The sequence below is a fragment of the Gorilla gorilla genome, chromosome 20, assembly GCF_029281585.2.
Source record: "Gorilla gorilla gorilla isolate KB3781 chromosome 20, NHGRI_mGorGor1-v2.1_pri, whole genome shotgun sequence".
Classification (NCBI taxonomy): Eukaryota; Metazoa; Chordata; class Mammalia; order Primates; family Hominidae; genus Gorilla; species Gorilla gorilla.
In genome coordinates, this window is record NC_073244.2 from 65,564,394 (window position 1) to 65,585,226 (window position 20,833).

At 49.5% G+C, this 20,833-nt stretch overlaps 1 protein-coding gene across 1 annotated transcript; it reads left to right on the plus strand.

Moving 5' to 3' along the window:
• Positions 1-2,002: 2,002 nt before the first annotated feature.
• On the plus strand, positions 2,003-7,193 carry DPRX (divergent-paired related homeobox). Its single transcript, XM_031003852.2, has 3 exons — positions 2,003-2,138; positions 4,714-4,868; positions 6,775-7,193. The coding sequence occupies exons 1-3, from the start codon at positions 2,111-2,113 to the stop codon at positions 7,165-7,167; spliced, it is 576 nt and encodes a 191-aa protein (XP_030859712.2). The 5' UTR covers positions 2,003-2,110; the 3' UTR covers positions 7,168-7,193.
• Positions 7,194-20,833: the final 13,640 nt, after the last annotated feature.

The window sequence follows — 20,833 nt, forward strand, 5'->3', positions numbered from 1 at the left end:
GTGAAACGCTGTCTCTACTAAAAATACAAAAAAAAAATTAGCTGAGCATGGTGGCGTGTGCCTATAATCCCACCTATTTGGGAGGCTGAGGCAGGAGAGTTGCTTGAACCCAGGAGGCAGAGGTTGCAGTGAGCCGAGATCACGCCACTGCACTCCAACCTGGGCGACAGAGTGAGACTCCATCTCAAAAAAAAAAAAAAAAAAAAAAATACTTTCATGCTGGTCAGTAGTGGAATCAGCTTGTGAATTGCCCTCCAGTCTGAGCAACACAGACTGCCTCTTACTAATCCCAGCACTTTGGGAGGCTGAGGTGGGAGGATGGCTTGTGCCTAAGACTTTGAGACTAGCCTAGCCAAAATCCCATCTCTACAAAAAATGCAAAAATTAGCTGGGTATGGTAGTGTGCACCTGTAGTCCCAGTTACTCAGGAGGCTTAGGTGAGAGGCTCACCTAGGCCCAGGAGGTGAAGGATGCATTGAGCTATGATTTTGCCACTGCACTCCAGGCTGGGCCTGGGCCTTTGTAGTCACGGCTACTTGGGGGCTAATGTAGGAGGATCACTTGAGCCCAGTAGGTCGAGGCTGCAGTCAGCTGTGTTTTTTGAGACATAGCAAGACCCTGTCTCAAAAAGAAAAAAAAAAGTAGCTACAAGCTCATTTATGCAAAGGCTAACCACTATCACAAATAGAGATGTGCAGAACTGAGATTCAAATGGATGGAATGGCAAGAAAAACTGCCACTTCTGTGAACCTGAAGTCAAACTGCCCTTGTCGTCAAGATAAAAGGTATACATGGTGTGAGCCTGGGCATCTGAAAGGTGTTGCAGCTTTTTCTTTTATTTTTTTGAGATGGAGTCTCACTCCTGTCACCCAGGCTGGAGTGCAGTGGCGCGATCTCAGCTCACTGCAACCTCTGCCTCCTGGGTTCAAGCAATTCTCCTGCCTCAGCCTCCTGAGTAGCTGGGATTACAGGTGCCCACCACCACACCCAGCTAATTTTCGTATTTTTAGTAGAGATGGGGTTTCGCCATGTTAGCCAGGCTGGTCTCGAACTCCTGACCTCAGGTGATCCGCCTGCCTCGGCCTCCCAAAGTGCTGGGATTACAGGTGTGAGCCACCAGTAATTAGCCAGGCTTGGTGGTGGGTGCCTGTAATCCCAGCTACTGGGGAGGCTGAGGCAGGAGAATTGCTTGAACCTGAGAGGTGGAGGTTGCTGTGAGCCGAGATCACGCCACTGCACTCCAGCCTGGGTGACAGAGTGAGACTCCATCTCTAAATAAATAAATAAATAAATAAATAAATAAATAAATAAATAAATAAAATGAGATGATTTCTGAGTGAATTAACTAAATCAGGATATGCAGAACAATGCCAAGCATATGTTAGCCACTAAAGAATATATAAGTTGCCTGAAAGCTCCTTTAGGGTTTAAACCTGGACTTCATTATTCACAATCACATTCCCGGTCCCCATTACGGAGCCTGGTCACCTGGGTGCTTGTTAGATATGGAAATCATCAGATCCCACCCCAGATCGAGTCAGAAACGTTGAGGGCAGGAGTTCAAGACCAGCCTGGCCAACATGGCGGAAACCCCGTCTCTACTAAAAATACAAAAATTAGTCAGGCGTGGTGGCACAGGCCTGTGATCTCAGCTACTCGGGAGGCTGAGACATGAGAATCCCTTGAACCTGGGAGGCAGAGGCTGCAGTGAGCCAAGATGGTGTCATTGCACTCCAGCCTGGGTGACAGAGTGGGAATCTGTCTCAAAGAAAAAAAAAAAGAAAAGAAATTGCAGCTTCTGCTCAGGAGGTCTGGAGTGGGCCAGGATTGTGCATTTTAACAACTCCCAGGAGCGTTAGTGGGGCTGGTTTGTGGACTCGCCTTTGAGTCGTTGGTCTCCGCTCAATCAATATTAGATAAAATGACAGTATTGGGAGAAATCCAGGGGGCTCTGGAGGACCGAGGGATCATATTGGAGGCAGATAGGGCAGAGAAAGGTGGAGGAGGTGGGAGTCGGGTGTGGCTGTGGAGGAAGCTACTTAAGTCCGGATTTGATCTTTGCTAGTTCTTATCCCTGGACCTGAACCCAGGCGTACATCTGGATTAGAAGATGCCGGGCTCAGAGGATCTTCGTAAAGGTAAGCCAGAAAAAATGAGAACCGAAGCAAAGACACGTGAAGAAGTGGAAAGCAGCTGGCGGCGGGAAAAGGCAGAGGGACCAGGCGGCTAAAGCTGGTGCTTCGTCCACGTGGGTGGCAGGGACTTCCCACAGAGGCTGTCATCGTTTTTGTTGTTGTTGTTTTGTTTTGTTTTGTTTGTTTTTTGAGACAGAGTCTCACTCTGTCGCTCAGGCTGGAGTGCAGTGGCACGATCTTGGCTCACTGCAACCTCCACCTCCCAGGTTCAAGCAATTCTCCTGCCTCAGCCTCCCGAGGAGCTGGGATTACAGGCACACGCCACCACACCTGGCTAATTTTTTTTTTTTGTATTTTTAGTAGAGACGGGGGTTTCACCATATTGACCAGGCTGGTCTCGAACTCCTGACTTGTGATCCGTCTGGCTCAGCCTCCCAAAGTGCTGGGGTGACAGGCGTGAGCCACTGCACCCGGCCCAAGTTTTGTATCTTTATAGAGATGGGGTTTCACCATGTTAGCTAGTTTGGTCTCAAGCCCCTGACCTCATGTGATTGGCTGGCCTCGGCCTCCCAAAGTGCTGGGATTACAGGCATGAGCCACGGTGCCCGGCCGTGGCTGTCATCTGACAGCACAGGCAAATGCAGGGAAGCCTGTTTCTGCCTTCAAATCCGAAATCTTCTCCCTTGTAGTTGTGTCCTAATTCTTCCCACCCCGATGCTTGTTCTTGAGCACAGGGGAATCTGATTCCTATGAGGATGATTAGGTCCTGGATAGAATATAGGCTTAGCCAAGCTGGAAATCTCATGTTCATGAGCACTTACTAGACTCTGGGGCTGCTGCCAAACCATTTTCAGGCATGATGCGATTCGGATCTTTTAGAGTGAGGCATGCGGTGGCTCGTGCCTGTAATCCCAGCACTTTGGGAGGCCGAGGCGGGCAGATCACTTCAGCCCAGGAGTTCAAGACCAGCCTGGGCAACAAAACAAGACGTTGTCTCTACAAAAAATACAAAAATTAGCCGGGCATGGCAGTGTCCTATAGTTCCAGCTACTCGGGAGGCTGAGGTGAGAGGATCGCTTGAGCCTGGGGAGGTTGAGGCTGAAGTGAGCTGTGATCATGCCACTGGGCAACACAGCAGTACACTGTCTCCAGAAAAAGAAAGTAAAAGGTGACATCCGTGACAGCAGTGATGTTATTTTTCTGCTTATTTCCTTGCTATATTCCTAAAAGAATATACTTAATAAACATTGAATAAATGATAAGAATAAAACCATGTCCACCCATTTCACCTTGGATTGAGTTGCCTATTTCTACACAAAGAAAATAGAACCCAAGATGTAAGGCACAAGTGATCCCTTATTTACGTATTTATTTATTTATTTATTTATTATTTTCTTGAGGCAGGGTCTCCCTCTGTCTCAGGCTGGAGTGCAGTGGCATAATCTCAGCTCACCACAGCCTCTGCCTCTGAGGTTCAAGCGATTCTCCTGCCTCGGCCTCCTGAGTAGCTGGGATTGCAGGTATGCGCCACCGCACCCAGCTAATTTTTGTATTTTTTTTTTCTTTTTTTTTTTTTGAGACGGAATCTTGCTGTGTCGCCAGGCTGGAGTACAGTGGCACGATCTTAGCTCACTGCAACCTCCCCCTCCCTGGTTCAAGCAATTCTCCTGCCTCAGCCTCCCGAGTAGCTGGGACTACAGGCGTGCACCACCACGCCCAGCTAATTTTTGTACTTTTAGTGGAGACGGGGTTTCACCATGTTAGCCAGAATGGTCTTGATCTCTTGACCTCGTGATCCGCCCGCCTTGGCCTCCCAAAGTGCTGGGATTACAGGCGTGAGCCACTGTGCCCGGCCAAATTTTTGTGTTTTTAATAGAGAAGGGGTTTCACCATGCTGGCCAGGCTGGTCTCGAACTCAAGACCTGATGTGATCTGCCCGCCCTGGCCTTTCAAAGTGCTGGGATTACAGGCGTGAGCAAGGGATCCCATATTTAAATGATAACAGAAAAAAAGGATGGAGGAACCAAGGGGGAAAGGAACAACCCTTTCCTATGAAAATGACAAACGAGGCTTGGAAAAACAAGGACAAAAGGCAGATCAAGTTGTCCTCCTGCTTCAGCCTCCTACAGTACTGGGACTGCGGCCTGAGGCACGACCCCGGCCAGCAGTGTCTCCATATCTAAGAACCTCAGTCACGGCCGGGCACGATGGCTCACACATGTAATCCCAACACTTTGGGAGGCCGAGGCGGGTGGATCACCTGAGGTCAGGAGTTCGAGACCAGCCTAGCCAACATGGTGAAACCGTGTCTCTGCTAGATATACAAAAATTATCCGGGCATGGTGGCGTGTGCCTGTAATCCCAGCTACTCGGGAGGCTGAGGCAGGAGAATCGCTTGAACTCAGGAGGTGGAGGTTGCAGTGAGCTGAGATTGTGCCACCGCACTCCAGCCTCGGTGACAGAACCTCAGTCACTTGATCATCACATTGTACCTCAGTGGAAAGGAAAGGGAAGTTCAGGCTTTTGAGAATGGAGTTGTTAGCATTTCCCATTTGTGTCTTTTTCCTCCTCTTTCAAGGCAAGGACCAGATGCATTCACACAGGAAACGAACCATGTTCACTAAGAAGCAACTGGAAGATCTGAACATCTTGTTCAATGAGAACCCATACCCAAACCCCAGCCTTCAGAAAGAAATGGCCTCGAAAATAGACATACACCCAACAGTACTGCAGGTTGGAAAATGATCCCTCTTCTCACTAAACTGCCTTCCTGATCTAATCTAAATTCAGAGTCCCTCTAGGATAATTCCTGAGGTCTCATTCCAATTGCCAATATTCCCCAAACCCACACTCTCCTACTCACGTCCCCGTAAACCTTTCTTCAACCCCCTAGAGCAAGAATGGGAAAATTTTTCCAGTAAAGGACCAGGTAGTAAATAATTGAAGCTTTGTGGGCCATACCGTCTCTCTAGCAACTATTTTAACTATGCCACCACAGTGCGAAGGCAGTCACAGACAACGTAAACAAGAGGCCCATCTGTGTTCCCAGAAACTCTTTTACTCAGGTTGGAGCGCGGTGGTGCAATCACAGCTCACTGCAGCCTCGACCTCCCGGGCTCAAGCAATCCTACCACCTCAGCCCCCCCCCAAGTAGCTGGGACTACAGGTCTACAGGTGCACACTACGCCTCCCAAAGTGTTGGGATTACAAGCATGAGCCCGGCTGTATTTTATTTTTTGTAGAGATGGGGTTTCGCTATGTTGCCCAGGAGGCTGATCTTGAACTCCTGGTCTCAAGTAATTCACCTGCCTTGGCCTCCCAAAGTGTCAGGATTACAGGCGTAAGCCACTGCGCCTGGCCTGAAGTTTATACAATTTTCACATTACAAAATAGTGTTGTTTTGTTTTGTTTTAAGACAGGATGTTGCTCTTGCCCACATTGGAGTGCAGTGGCACGATCATAGCTCACTGCAGCTTTGAATTCCTGGGCTGAAGCCATCCTTCCACTCAGATTCCCAAGTAAGTGGGACTACAGGTGTGTGGTACTACAGCCTCCCGAGTAGCTGATACTACTGGTGTGTACCACCAGGCCCAGCCAATTCGTGTGTTTTTGTAGAGATGGGGTTTCGTCATGTTGCCCAGGCTGGACTCAAACTCCTGAAATCAAGTGATCCACCCACCTCAGCCTCCCAGAGTCCTGGGATTATAGGCATGAGCCACTGTGCCTGGCCAGTAGTATTCTCTTATTTTCTCTCTTTTTTCTTTCAGTCCCAACACACATACAACACAAAATAGTACTCTTATTGTGTTTGTTTTTTCTCAACCATTTTAAAACGTAAAGCCTATTCTTAGTGCATGGGTGATACAAAGACAGGGGGTGGTCAGATTTGGCCACGAGCCTTAGCTGGCTGGCCTGAGCCCCAGAGCAGCCCCTGTGACTGATCCCCTTGCTCTCCTATCCCCTGCTCTGGGTTTTCTGACCCCTGTCTCAATTTCTGTCCCCAAAATCTCTCATTTCTGCTCCTTCCTGGGAGTAGATTGAGTAGGGTTCCACAAAGAGGATGTAAGTGGCCAAGCTGTGGCACTAGCTGTTCTCACCTAGAAGTACTCATATTATCAACTAAAAGGAAAACTTGGGCTGGGTATGGTGGCTCATGCCTGTAATCCCAGCAGTTTGGGAGGCTGAGGCGGGCGGATCATGAGGTCAGGAGTTCGAGACCAGCCTGGCCAATATGGTGAAACCCTGTCTGTACTAAAAATACAAAAATTAGCCAGGCATAGTGGTGTGAGCCTGTAGTCCCCGCTACTCAGGAGGCTGAGGCAGAAGAATCGCTTGAACCTGGGAGGCGGAGGTTGCAGTGAGCCGAGATGGTGCCACTGAACTCCAGCCTGGGCGACAAGGTGAGATTCCATCTCAAAAATAAAATAAAATAAAATAAAAATAAATAAATAAATATTAGGAGAGTTTAAGGGCCAAAAAAAGGAAAAAAAAGAAAAGTTAAAAACTTAAAGGTTAAAAAAAGAATATAAATAAATAAAATACGTTTAACAAAATAAAAATTAAAAAGTAAAAATTTTTAAAAAATAGAATGACAAGTCATCTGAATTCCACCCCATTCTCTTCTCTCTCTTCCCTTCAGGTCTGGTTCAAGAATCACAGAGCAAAACTCAAGAAAGCGAAATGCAAGCATATTCATCAAAAACAAGAAACTGCACAACCGCCAATACCAGAGGGTAGGGTCTCCACCAGTGTCGGCCTGAGAAATGCAGACACACTACCCAGATTGCCCAACGCTGCTCACCCGATCGGCCTGGTGTACACGGGTCATCGAGTCCCCTCATTCCAGCTGATCCTGTACCCCAACCTCAAGGTCCCTGCAAATGACTTCATTGGCCACAGAATAGTCCATTTTGGCTGCTGCCGAGATCCTAATATATACTGCCTCTACCCCATTTTGGAATCCCAAGTTTGCGCTCCACGCTTCCATTCTGGCTCTCCTGCCTGTTCATCTAACCAAAGTCGAGAGAGATGATAAATACAAAAAGTCACATGTTGTAATGGTGTGTGTGTGGTACTGTGACATTTGCATTTGGTCTTCGTGCCTGTTTCCTGGAAAGCAGCTCCAGAATTCCACGGAGTCTCCAAAGTGCCATCTTTTTCTATTTTGTGTGCTAATGTTGACCGATAGCTTCAGGATGGGGACTGGTCTCTGGAAAGACCCCAGTAGGATTAGAGGGCAAACTTCTGGGAGGGGAAGGAAGCTGAGGGTGAGGCTGATCACCATTGGCCAGTGGTTTCATCAGTCATGTCTGGGTAAGGAAGCATCCATCAAAACCCAGGAGGACAGGGTTTGAAGAGATCCCTGACAGCTAAGCATGCGGACGTACCTGGAGGGTGGCATATCCGGGGAGGGCATGGAAGCTCCGGGCCCCTCGTCATACGCCTCATCCTGGCAGGGCGCGGTGACTCATGCCTCTAATCCCAGCACGTTGGGAGGCCAAGGCAGGCGGATCACCTGAGGTCAGGAGTTTGGGACCAGCCTGGCCAACATGGCGAAGCCCATCTCTACTAAAAGTACAAAAATTAGCCGGGCGTGGTGGCTTGTGCCTGTAATCCCAGCTACTCGGGAGGCTGAGGCAGGAGGATGGCGTGAACCCAGGAGGCAGAGGTTGCAGTAAGCCGAGGGGATTGTGCCACTGCATTCCAGCCTGGGTGACAGAGCAAGAATCTGTCTCAAAAAAAAGAAAAAAGAAAGCACAGAGGACCAGCTGGAATATTTGGAAGACCAGAAAATGTCCTTAAAACTCAAAATGCCTGGGCATATAGTTCAGGTCCACCTAGCCTTTTGAATCAATGCAAACCCTTCCTCAAGGCCTGGAGGTTGGCAACACAAAATCACCCTGTGGAGAACCTAAAGCATTCCCTCTCTGAGAGTTGAGTCAATTGGGATTCCACCCCCAAAATTCCTAAAAATCTCAAGTTCCTAGAAAATTCTCAGAAAAAGCAAGCTCTCCTAAACCTCCCTGGCTGTACTCTGATGCAACTTCGCAACCATCAGAGAATCTCCATCCCCTTGAACCTTCGTCCTCTGCCAATGTTCCTCACGCCTGTAATCCCAGCACTTTGGGAGGCTGAGGCGGGCGGATGGCTTGAGCCCAGGAGTTCGAGACCAGCCTGGCCAGCATGGTAAAACCTCATCTCTACCAAAAACATAAAAATTAGCCAGTCTCATATACTGGTCTCAAAATAAATAAATAGATTAAAATTTAAACATAAAATAAACATGAGTGTTAGAAAGAACCTACTGGCCCGGCATGGTGGCTCACACCTGTAATCCCAGCACTTTGGGAGGCAGAGGCAGGCGGATCATCTGAGGTTGGGAGTTCAAGACCAGCCTGACCAACATGGAGAAACCCCGTCTTTACTAAAAATACAAAATTAGCCGGGCATGGTGGCGCATGCCTGTAATCCCAGCTACTGGGGAGGCTGAGGCAGGAGAATTGCTTGAACCCGGGAAGGGGAGGTTGCCATGAGCCGAGATTGCGCCATTGCACTCCAAGCCTCCTGGGCAAGAAGAGTGAAACTCCATCTCAAAAAAAAAAAAAAAAAAAGGAACCTACTGTAGGATTTGGAGTTGAGTAATTTCAGATAGAATCAAAGGAAGAGAAAGGTCTGGATTAGGTGGTGCCGGCGGCAGCTTCTATGACTGAGTATCTCAACACATCTTATCTATAGGACGGCTGACTAGAAAGAGGACAAAGCTATAATAGATGAATGGGCAGCAGCCATTGCTTAGCCATAGGCGAATATTTGATGGGTTGGGGCTCAGGACAAACGTTAAAAACAATCTTAATAACAGCATGCCGGCTCGGCGGTCCACACCTGTAATCCCAGGGGATTTCAGAGGTGGAGGGGGAGGCGGAAGGATTGCTTGAGCCCAGGAGGTTGAGGCTGCAGTGAGCTGTGATTGCACCGCTGCACTCCAGCCTGGGTGGCAGAGCGAGCCCCTATACCAAAACAAACATTATCACGAACAATTATTAAATGAATAACAAAAACAGGCTGGGCACGGTGGCTTACGCATGTAATCCAAGCACTTTGGGAGGCTGAGGCAGGTGGATTGCTTCAACTCAGGAGTTTGAGACCAGCCTAGGCAACATGGTGAAACCCTGTCCCTACAAAAACACAAAGAAGGAGTCTCGCTTTGTCGCCCAGGCTGGAGTACAGTGGTGTGATCTCGGCTCACTGCAACCTCCGCCTCCTGGGTTCAAGCGAGTCTCACACCTCAGCCTCCTGAGTAGCTGAGATTATAGGCATGCACCACCACACCTGGCTAATTTTTATGGTTTTTTGTTTTTTTTTTTGTAGAGACGGGGTTTCACCATGTTGCCCAGGCTGGTCTCGAACTCCTAACCTCAAATGATCTGCCCAACTTGGCCTCCCAAAGTGCTGGGATTACAGGCGTGAGCCACTGCGCCTGGCCATGGAACCTCACTCTTTAATGTGTGCAGGGACCCCAGTCATTCCCCACTGTGTCGCGGTTCCCATAACAGTGCCTGTCACCAAGTATGTATTCAAAATATATTTTTGGAAGAGAGAGAGAAACAGAAGGGGAGGGGGTAGGAAGAGAAAGTAGGGGAAGAGGAAAGTGAGAGAGGGAGACAGGAAGGGAGAGGGAAGGGAGACACAGAGATGAAGACAAAGGGAAAGAGACAGAGGCCGGGTACAGTGGCTCATGCCTGTAATCCCAGCACTTTGGGAGGCCGAGGTGGCGGATCACCTGAGGTCAGCAGTTTGAGACCAGCCTGGCCAACATGGTGAAACCCCCGTCTCTACCAAAAATACAAAAATTATCTGGGAGTGATGGTGTGTGCCTGTAATCCCAGCTACTCGGGAGGCTGAGGCAAGAGAATTACTTGAACCTGGGAGGTGGAGATTGTGGTGAGCCGAGATTGCACCCTTGCACTCCATCCTGGGCAACAGAACGAGGCTCTATCTCAAAAAAAAAAAAAAAAAAACAAAAAGAAAAGAAAAGAAAAGGAACAGCTTCCAAGCATCTTTGGAGAAGGTCTTCACTAACATCAAATCCTGTCTTCCTCTCATCACCTTCTAGCCCAGTATTTCCCCAACGTGAGAATAATAAGAATCATCTGGGGAGCTGTTAAAACCCAGACTCCAAGACCAGACAGGGGCATGCTTCCCAGGTGTGGGCATGATTTTTCCCTGGGGTTGCATTTAACAAAGTTCAAAACCCAGGAGGTACAATCAAAACCCGAGCCATCCGGAGACTCAAGACTTCTTAGGGAAGATGAAAAAGAGAAATACCGGCCAGGCGCAGTGGCTCTCGCCCGTAATCCCAGCACTTTGGGAGTCCAAGGCAGGAGGATCGCTTGATCCCAGGAGTTGGAGACCAGCCTGGCCAACATGGTGAGACCCTCATCTCTACAAAAAAAAAAAAAAAGAGAGAGAGAGAGAAAGAAGTTCCCAGAGAAAGTTCCCAGAGGAAACAGCAGGGAAAAGGGTGAGGACTGCACCCAGCCAGCTAGGGTGTGAGTGTGAACCATAGTCTGGGGGCTGGGTGTGAATTCCCAGTCCAGGGGGTGTGAATACGTAGAGACACCAATGCTGGCCCTGCACCCAGCCTCCTCCCTGGGCGAACTATTGACTGAAGCCACCCCTCATGTCCTCACTGTTCCTGGTCTCAACTTCCTCACCTGATGAATGGGTGGGGAGGGTAATTCCCCTACGGTGGGGCTTTTCTCATTCTGTTATGTGTTCTTACAAAATGTGCTCTGTGATATCATCTATATCTCCCTAGAAGGAATCATTAGTTTATCTTTTTTTTTTTTTTTGGGACAGGGTTTCACTCTGGTCGCCCAGGCCGGAGTGCAGTGGTGCGATCTCGGCTCACTGTAACCTCCACCTCCTGGGTTCAAGCGGTTCTCCCACCTCAGTCTCCCAAGGCCTGGTGTGGTGGCTTACGCCTGTAATCCCAGCACTTTGGGAGGCCAAGGTGGGCGGATCTCTTGGGGTCAGGAGTTTGAGACCAGCCTGGCCAACATGGTGAAACTCCGTCTTTACTAATAATACAAAAATTGGCCAGGTGTGGTGGCGGGCAGGTGTAATCCCAGCTACTCGGAAGGCTGAGGCAGGAGAATTGCTTGAACCCAGAAGGCGGAGGTTGCAGTGAGCCGAGATCGTGCCACTGCACTCCAGCCTGGGGACAGAGTGAAACTGTGTCTCAAAAAATAATAATAATAATAATAATAATAATAATTTAGGCCGGGTGTGGTGGCTCACGCCTGTAATCCCAGCACTTTGGGAGGCCGAGGCGGGTGGATCACGAGGTCAGGAGTTCAAGACCAGCCTGGCTAACATGGTGAAACCCCATCTCAACTAAAAATAAAAAAAAATTAGCCGGGCGTGGTGGCACGTGCCTGTAGTCCCAGCTACTTGGGAGTCTGAAGCAAGAGAATCGCTTGAACCCAGGAGGGGGAGGTTGCAGTGAGCCAAGACCATGCTACTGCACTCCAGCCTGGCAACAGAGCAAGACTCCGTCTCAAAAAAAAATAATAATAATAATTTTAAAAAATAAATAAATAATAAGAAATAAAAGAATGAACCACAATGTCCCTTTGTTCTACAGGCCACTCTTGTGCTATCCACAGTTGCCAAAAACCCCCACCTGCCTTGTCTATGGACGCCCATCGTGGTGATGCCACAAACACCTTTGATCCTATGGATACCAGGGTAAATCCAGCATCCAAGTCCTTGAATTCTTCCCGTGAGTATAAGCTGCCCTGGCTCAGCCCTCTTCTTTGCCAGGAACCCAATCCTTCAAACTTCCCTCAAAGACTGGGTACTTTTAGCATGACTGCTCTAGAGATTCTGGGTGGGGCTCAAAGTTTAACCTTCAGGGTCAGCAACATTTTATGGAAAGAGCCACAGAGTAAATATTTTAAACATTCTCGTACACTGACACTCAGCTGGACTGGCAAAGCAGAATATCTGTGTGTCAGTGTGCGTTTTATTCAGCCGTCGTTTGGGTCACGGTCTGTGGGCGGCCCCTGGCAGCTAATGCCCTCCTGTGAGGAACAATACCTCACCGTCAAGCACAGTCCGTCACATATTCTTGCCCTGGTTGCTCGCTCTTTCTTTCCTTTCTTTCTCTCTTTTGTTTCTTTCTTTCCTTCTTGTCTTTCTCTTTCTGTCTCTTTCTCTTTATTTCTGTTTCTTTCTTTCTCTCTCACCTTTCTTTCCTTCCTTCCTTCCTTCTTTCCCTCTTCCTTTCTTTATCTCTCTTTCTTTCCTTCCTTCTTTCCTTGTTTCCTTCTTTTCTTTTCTTTTTCTTTCTTTCTTTTCTTTCTCTCTCTCTCTCTTTCTTTTTCTTTCTTTCTCTCTCTCTCTTTCTCTCTTTCTTTCCTTCTGACAGGGTCTTGCTGTGTCACCCAGGCTGGAATGCCAAGATGCAGTCATAGGTCACTGCAGCCCAAATAAATTTCCCCAGGCTCAGGTGATCCTCCCACCTCACCCTTCCAAGTAGCTAGGACAAACAGGTACATGCCACCGTGCACGTCTAATTTTTATTTTTATTTTTTGAGACTGGTCTTGCTCTGTCACCCAGGCTGGAATGCAGTGGCACAATCACAGCTCACTGCAGCCTCGACAACCTGGCCCCTCCAAGCAATCTCCCACCTCACCCTCCCAAGTAGCTGGGACCTCAGGCGTGTACCACCATGCCCTGCTAATTTTTTATTGTTTGTAGAGGCGGGGTCTCCCTATGTTGCACAGGGTGGTCTTGAACACCTGGCCTCAAGCAATCTTCTTGCCTTGGCCACCCAAAATGCTGGGATCATGGGCGTGAGCCACTGTGCCTGGTCTGGTCTTCCTCCTTTCATCCTCTTAGTCCTTGACCTGTCCCTCTTCTAGAGTCCTCCCTCTTCATGACCCTCTCCCCCTTGTTGGGGCTCAGAAACTGATACCCCTAAATATAGCACGTTAAAGGTGCCTCAAGGGCCGGGTGCAGTGGCTCATGCCTGTAATCCCAGCACTTTGGGAGGCCAAGGCAGGCAGATCACTTGAGGTCAGGAGTTCAAGGCCAGACCGACCAACATGCAAAACCCTGTCTCTACTAAAAATACGGAAAAAGAAAATTAGTCGGGTGCTGTGACACACGCCTGTAATCCCAGCTACTTGGGAGGCTGAGGCAGGAGAATCTGGGAGGCAGAGGTTGCAGCGAGCCGAGGTCACACCACTGCACTCCAGCCTGGGCAACAGAGCGAGACTCTGTCTCAAAAAATAATAATAAATAAATAAATGAGCCTCAAGGTCTCTGACCTCCCCCCATCATCTCTTCCAAAGCACAGGCCTTTATCTGTGTAAGATCCAGACCTGCCAAGGGGAATAATTGTTTTTTCTTCTCCTCCCTGTGAGACAAAGAATGTTAACCACACCTGAACAGATCCCATCACTGTCAACAGGAATGATTTCCAGGACCCATTCATGCTCTCTAGTAATCCTTTATTGCTCTCAATGGAATTCCTCTAGCCCCCTCCCATAATCAGTTTGCCAGGAGAACATATAAGCTTCTGAACCCCCTTGGGGGATGGGCGATCACTGGCTTTCCCCATGCCCAGGTTAAATACATTTGTAAGCCTTTTCTCCTGCTAACCTGCTTCCTATCAGTTCTTTTCAGCCAACCTTCAGAGAGCCAAAGGCAGCCTTCACCTTGGCCTCAACACCTTCCATGCCTTCTTCTTCTCCCCCTCCCCTGCAAAGCATTCCCCACTCCTTGGGTCCCCCACTTTCAAGCATCCCACCCTCCCTGTTATATGTCATCCTCCTCATTCTCTGCTTTTATAACCCTTTTAAAATTATAGGCCCAGCCAGGTGCAGTGATGCATGCCTGTAATCCCAGCTCTTCGGGAGGCTGAGGCAGGCAGTTCACTTGAGCTCAGGAGTCCTACACAGCTGGGGCAACATGGCGAGACCCCCATCTCTACCAAATTGCAAATATTAGCCGGGTGTGGTGGTGTGAGCCTGTATTCCCAGCTACTCAGGAGGCTGAGGTAGGAGAATGGTTTGACCCCAGGAGATGGAAGTTGTAGTGAGCCCAGATCATGACACTGCACTCCAGCCTGGGCAACAGAGCAAGATCGAGCCTAAAAAAAAAAAAAAATTAGGTGGGGCACGGTGGCTCACACCTGTAATCCCAGCACTTTGGGAGGTCGAGGCAGGTGGAACACCTGAGGTCAGGAGTTTGAGACCAGCCTGGCCAACATGGCAAAACCCCATCTCTACTAAAAATACAAAAAAATTAGCTGAGTGTGGTGGCGGGTGCCTGTAATCCTGGCTACTTGGGAGGCTGAGGCAGGAGAATCACTTCAACCTGGGAGCCAGAAGTAGCAGTGATCTGAGATCATGCCATTGCGCTCCAGCCTGGGTGATAGAGTGAGACTCTATGTCAAAAAAAAAATACATAAAAAATAAAAAATTAAAAATCAATTAAAAAAAATGCCAGCTAGTATACTTTTCCTCCCTCCCTTCCTTTTTCTGTCTCTCTCTCTTTTTTTTTTTTGAGACAGTTTCACTCTTGTCGCCCAGGCTGGAGTGCAATGGCGTGGGGATCTTGGCTCACTGCAACCTCCACCTCCTACACTCAAATGATCCTTCTGTCTTAGCCTCCTAAGTAGCTGGGATTACAGATACAAGCAACCAATCCTAATTCTTGTATTTTTCGTAGAGACAGGGTTTTGCCATGTTCTCGAGGCTGGTCTCAAAGCGAATGCTTGCCAGGCTCATTTTTTTAATTTGAATTGTGGGAAAACTGAGGCTGGATCGAATGGTCCTGGACATGCCCTGGACCAAACAACATTTAGCTGTGCAAGGCACAGTGTCAGTGTCTGGTATTGGGGTGTCCCAGTCTCAAGTCCCAAGAAAAAGACAAGGCAGACCATGAATTGTGTGTGGCTCCAACTCAGTTTTCTTCATCTGTTGCTTCACTTGCAGTGCCAGACCAGAATCACTTTGACCTAAAACTAGCTACGATAATTAACATTCAGTACGACTCACTACCTAACAAATTCAAAATGTAAGGAACTGTCTTTAGAACTTGTTCTATATAACCATGTTATTAAGGTTTGCTGTGGCTGTTCTATGCAGCTCTTTTTTTTTTTTTTTTTTCTGGCAATAGGATCTCACTCTATCGCCCAAGCTGGAGAGCAGTGGCATGATCACAGCTCACTGCAGCCTCAACCTCCTGGGCTCAAGCAATCCTCCCACCTCAGCCTCCCAAAGTGCTGGGAATACAGGCGTGCACCACTGCACCCAACTAGTTTTTGTATTTTTTGTAGAGATGGAGTGTCACTATGTTGCCCAGGCTGGTCTCCAACTCCTGGCCTCAAGCAATCCACCAACTCGGTCTCCCAAGTGCTGGGATTACAGGCGGACGCCACTGCTCCCAGCCCCAGATTTTTTTCTCATTTATATTTCCGCAAACCTCAAAAAAAAACCCCAAAGGTCCCTAGGTCAGTCACTTCCCACTAGTAAATAAGTCAGCATCTTTGCAAAGATCAAAGGAAAAGCAATTTTCCTTACCATAGAGTCTCTTACAGGAAAGAGAGCTCTGATTTTCCATATGTTCCCCAACCATGCTAGGATGTTCCTATGCCCTGATGGCATTTTTACTAACCCATTGTTCCATCCCTTTCCAGCCCTCCTTCCTGTAACATAAGTGCAGGTGGGAGTTGGGGATTCGTCCGCTAACTGGGTATAGAGAAAAACAGATGGGTATGCTATTCTCAGTAAGGGAGCTTCTGTCCTGGGAAAAATGTGGCCTCTCCTAAGGAACCCTATCCCATTGAATCACCCTGATTCACTTTTTTTTTTTTTTTTGAGATGGAGTCTTGCTCTGTTGCCTAGGCTGGAGTGCAATGGTGTGATCTCGGCTCACTGCAACCTCTGTCTCCCGGTTCTAGTGATTCTCCTGCCTCAGCCTCCCAAGTAGCTGCGACTATAGGCATACACCACCACGCCTGGCTAATTTTTTTTTTTTTTTTTTTTGAGACGGAGTCTTACTCTGTGCCAGGCTGGAGTATAGTGGCGTGATCCCGGCTCGCTGGCTCACTGTAACCTCCGCCTCCCGGGTTCAAGTGATTTTCTTGCCTCAGCCTCTCGAGTAGCTGGGACTATAGGCGCCCACCACCACACCCAGCTAATTTTTGTATTTTTAGTAGAAACAGGTTTTCACCATGTTGGCCAGTATGGTCTCGATCTCTTGACCTCGTGATCCACATGCCTTGGCCTCCCAAAGTGCTGGGATTACAGGCGTGAGCCACTGCGCCCGGCCCTAATTTTTGTGTTTTTAGTAGAGATGGGGTTTTGCCATGTTGGCCAGGCTGGTGTGGAACTCCTGGCCTTAGGTGATCTGCCCACATTGGTCTTCCAAAGTGGCGAGATTACAGGCAAGAGCCACTGTGCCCTGCCTCTCACATTTTCTCTCTTCCCAGATTTGGTTCAAGAACTTAAGAGCTAGGCCATGTGCGGTGGCTCACGCCTGTAATCCTAGCACTTTGAGAGGCCAAGGCAGGCAGATCGCTTGAACTCAAGAGTTCCAGACCACCCTGGGCAACATGGTGAGATCCCTGACTACAAAAATTCGCCAGGTGTGGTGGCATGTGTCTGTAGTCCCTGCTATTCAGGAAGCTGAGGCAGGCGGATCGCTTCAGCCTTGGGAGGTCAAGACTGCAGTGAGCTGAGATGGAGACACAGCACTCCAGCCTGAGCGACAGAGCCAGACCCTGCCTCAAGAAAACAAAACAAAACGATAACACTGGAGAGCCAGAGCAGGAACCAGTCTCCTCTCCAATCTCCAAACCTGAGAGAGACATGAGTCACACTGACGGCTTTGCCTGCTTGCGATCTCTCTATGTGTGTTGATTCTTGCGGAACAAGGCGCTTCGAGCATCTCCTCTGCCCCTACGACCGTGACCCTGTCCCTCTTCTTGTCTCCACTGCCCCCCAAGCGGGTACGTTTGCCCACCTTCTCACCTGGGACACCCTGGGCGTGGATCTCACTTGCAGCGCTAGGTGTGCTCTCAGGGTCTCCACATCCCTAACCCCTCTGCAAGGCTGGCCTCTTTACCTGCAAAGCCCCCCGCCGCGGCCTCCTCCCTCTACCATACCCCAATGCCAGGCTCACTTCCTGCCGCCTGCCTGGAACGCGCGGCTGCTCATGCATCCCCCATGCCCTCTGAAGCCCCCCCGGCGCACTCCACGCCCTCTCGCCTGACCGCTGTTTCCTCTGCCGACGTCTCCACACCCCCTGACGCCGCCACGCCCTGGACCGAGGTCTCTAGAGCTGCGCGCCCGCTGCACGTCCCTTAGGAGTTTCGGTGCGCCACGAGGCGCTGGCGCGCGTCTCCCGGCCCATCCACCCCGGGCCCGGCGACACCTTTCTTTGCCACCTGGAACCAACATCTTGGTTCCCTTTTGAGGGATCAGAACTTGTTTAATTGGAATACGGCACAATTCTGAATTTTTCTGCCGTCTCTATTCCAACTTCAGAGTTCTGCTGTCCAGCCCTGCGACAGTCTTCCGGTGCCAACGCGGCAGGTCAGTATGCATCCCCCACGATGCCCCCCGGGCCATGGGCCCCTAGTTAACAGGTTTCCCTTTCGCTCGCTGCCTGGAAGTATCGCCACCTCGCCCCGCCCAACCCCCCAGCAGACAGCTCTGCAGCCACAGCCCTTCATCCAACCAGGAAGTCCAGGGCCCATCTGGCCCGCTAGACCTCGGGAAACCACGGCGTCAGAGCACCCATTAAGAGGGGTCCAGTCCGGGCGCGGTGGTTCGCATCAGGGCACCCATTAAGAGGGGTCCAGGCTGGGCGTGGTGGTTCGCATCAGGGCACCCATTAAGAGAGGTCCAGGCTGGGCGTGGTGGTTCGCATCAGGGCACCCATTTAGAGGGGTCCAGGCCGGGCACGGTGGTTCGCATCAGGGCACCCATTAAGAGGGGTCCAGGCCGGGCACGGTGGTTCGCATCAGGGCACCCATTAAGAGGGGTCCAGGCTGGGCACGGTGGTTCGCATTAGAGCACCCATTAAGAGGGGTCCAGGCTGGGCACGGTGGTTCCCATCAGGGCGCCCATTAAGAGGGATCCAGGCCGGGCGCGGTGGTTCGCATCAGGGCGCGCATTAAGAGGGGTCCAGGCTGGGCACGGTGTTTCGCATCAGAGCACCCGTTAAGAGGGGTCCAGGCTGGGCGCGGTAGTTCGCATCGGAGCACCAGTTAAGAGGGGTGCAGGCCGGGCACGGTGGCTCTAATCCTAGCACTTTGGGAGGATCACCCGAGGTGAGGAGTTCGAGAACAGCCTGGCCAACGTGGTGAAACCCCGTCTTTACGGAAAAATACAAAATTTATCAGGGCGTGGTGGCGGGCGCCTGTAATCCCAGCTATTCGGGAGGCTGAGGTGGGAGAATCGGTTGAACGCGGGAGGCGGAGGTTGCAGTGAGCCGAGATTGTGCCGCTGCACTCCAGCCTGGGCGGCAGAGTGGGACTCCGTCTTGGGGAAAAAAAGGGTAGTCCAGGCCGGGCGTGGTGGCTCAGGCCTGCAATTCCAGCACTGTAGGAGGCCGAGGCAGGAGGATCGCTTGAGACCAGCCTGGGCAATACAGTGAGACCCCTGTGTTTGTTTGTTTGTTGAGACCCTTGTGTTAAAGCAAACTAAATATGGCCTGAGAAGGACTCCGTAATTCTATATTTGAGTCCTTGTGGATGAACTGCAATCTAACTTAATAGGTACAAAAGATTGAAAACCTAAATTAGGCCCGGCGCGGTGGCTCACGCCTGTAATCCCAGCACTTTGGGAGGCCGAGGCGCGGGAATCACCTGAGGTCGGGACTTTGAGACTAGCCTGACCAACATGGAGAAACCCCGTCTCTTCTAAAAATACGAAATTAGCCAGACGTGGTGGCTCATGCCTGTAATCCCAGCTACTCGGGAGGCCGAGGCGGGAGGATAGCTTGAACCCGGGAGGCGGAGGTTGCAGTGAGCCGAGATTGCGCCATTGCACACTCTAGCCTGGTCAACAAGAGCGGGAAACTCCGTATCAAAAAAAAAAAAAAAAAAAAAAAGGAAGGCTAACTTACGTTTTATGCGCCTGTAACCGCCACTGAGTGTTGGCCAATCCTAGCAGCCCAGCAGCTGTACTTCATCCACTCACAGGCTGCTGAGCATTCAAACTGTGTTCAAATAAGGCAAACGCTGAGCGGTAACCAATCCAGCTCTTTCTGTACCTCACTTCCGATTTCTGTATGTCACTTTCCTTTTCTTGTCCATAAATTTGTTCTGACCACGAGGCACCCCTGGAGTCCGTCTGAATCTGCCGTGACTTTCGGAGCTGCCCGATTTGCGAGAGGTTCATTGTTCAGTTGAACTCCTTTACATTTATTTATTTTGTGTATTTATTTTATTTTATTTTATTTATTTTATGTATTTTATTTTATTTTATGTATTATTTTATTTTTATTTTATTTATTTTATTTTTATTTTATTTTATTTTATTTTTATTTTATTTTATTTTATTTTTATTTTCATTTTTTTGAGATGGAGTCTCGCTCTGTGGCCCAGGCGGGAGTGCAATGGCACCATCTCTGCGCACTGCAACCTCCGCCTCCTAATTCAAGTGATTCTCCCGCCTCAGCCTTACGAGTAGCTGGTATTACAGGTGCCCACCACCACACCTGGTTAATTTTTTCTGTTTTTAGTAGACATGGGGATTCACCACGTTGGCCCGGCTGGTCTTGAACTCCTGACCTCAAGTGATCTGCCCACCTCAGCCTCCCAAAGTGCTGGGATTACAGGTGTGAGCCACTGTACCTGGCCCCCTTTAAATGTAATTCGGCTGAAGTTTTTCTTTTAACAGATGGTGTCAGAAGCGGAGTCCAGAGTAGAGCTTCTAGGAACCTTCGGGAGTGCTGAGTGAACACGCAAGGTGCCTGCGGAACACACTTGTGTCCATTGACCTCTCCGAGTGGCCGGGGATCGTGGGTAAGTTCCCTCTCGGATTTCAGAGCTCCACAGATTTGTGTTTTGAGCTCTCCGAGTTTCATTGAGCAAATATCTGATCCAAACTGGGTTTGGAAGCTGTGACAGAAACTGGACTGGTTCTGGGAACGGATCTGATGTGGTAATTAGCTGGCTTGGACCCAGTTAGAGGCCTCTTACGTGTGACTGGGTCAGAAAGAAACTGGTAGCAAATGGTAATATTGCAGGAGGTGTAAAATTTGGCTTTTAAAAATTAACAGGGATGTTTGTGTTCTACCCCTTTGTTTCATTTTTCTTGTGCACTTAGGTATTAAAAAAAAAAATTACTGGGTAAGTTAATCAAGGGAACCTGAGAGTAATGAATGCCAATATTTTAGGTAAAAATGGGATCCTTTTTTTTTTTTTTTTTTGAGATGGAGTCTCGCTTGGTCGCCCAGGCTAGAGTGCAGTGGCGCAATCTCGGCTCACTGCAAGCTCCACCTCCCAGGTTCACGCCATTCTACTGCCTCAGCCTCCCCAGTAGCTGGGACTACAGGCGCCCACCACCACGCCCGGCTAATTTTTTTTTTTTGTATTTTCAGTAGAGACGGGGTTTCACTGTGATGGCCAGGATGGTCTTGATCTCCTGACCTCGTGATCTGCCTGCCTCGG

Coding starts and splice junctions, on each gene's coding strand:
- DPRX (XM_031003852.2), top strand. CDS start 2,111: ATGCCGGGCTCAGAGGATCTTCGTAAAG. Junction 2,139..4,713: donor CTCAGAGGATCTTCGTAAAG/GTAAGCCAGAAA, acceptor TCCTCTTTCAAG/GCAAGGACCAGATGCATTCA. Junction 4,869..6,774: donor TACACCCAACAGTACTGCAG/GTTGGAAAATGA, acceptor TCTTCCCTTCAG/GTCTGGTTCAAGAATCACAG.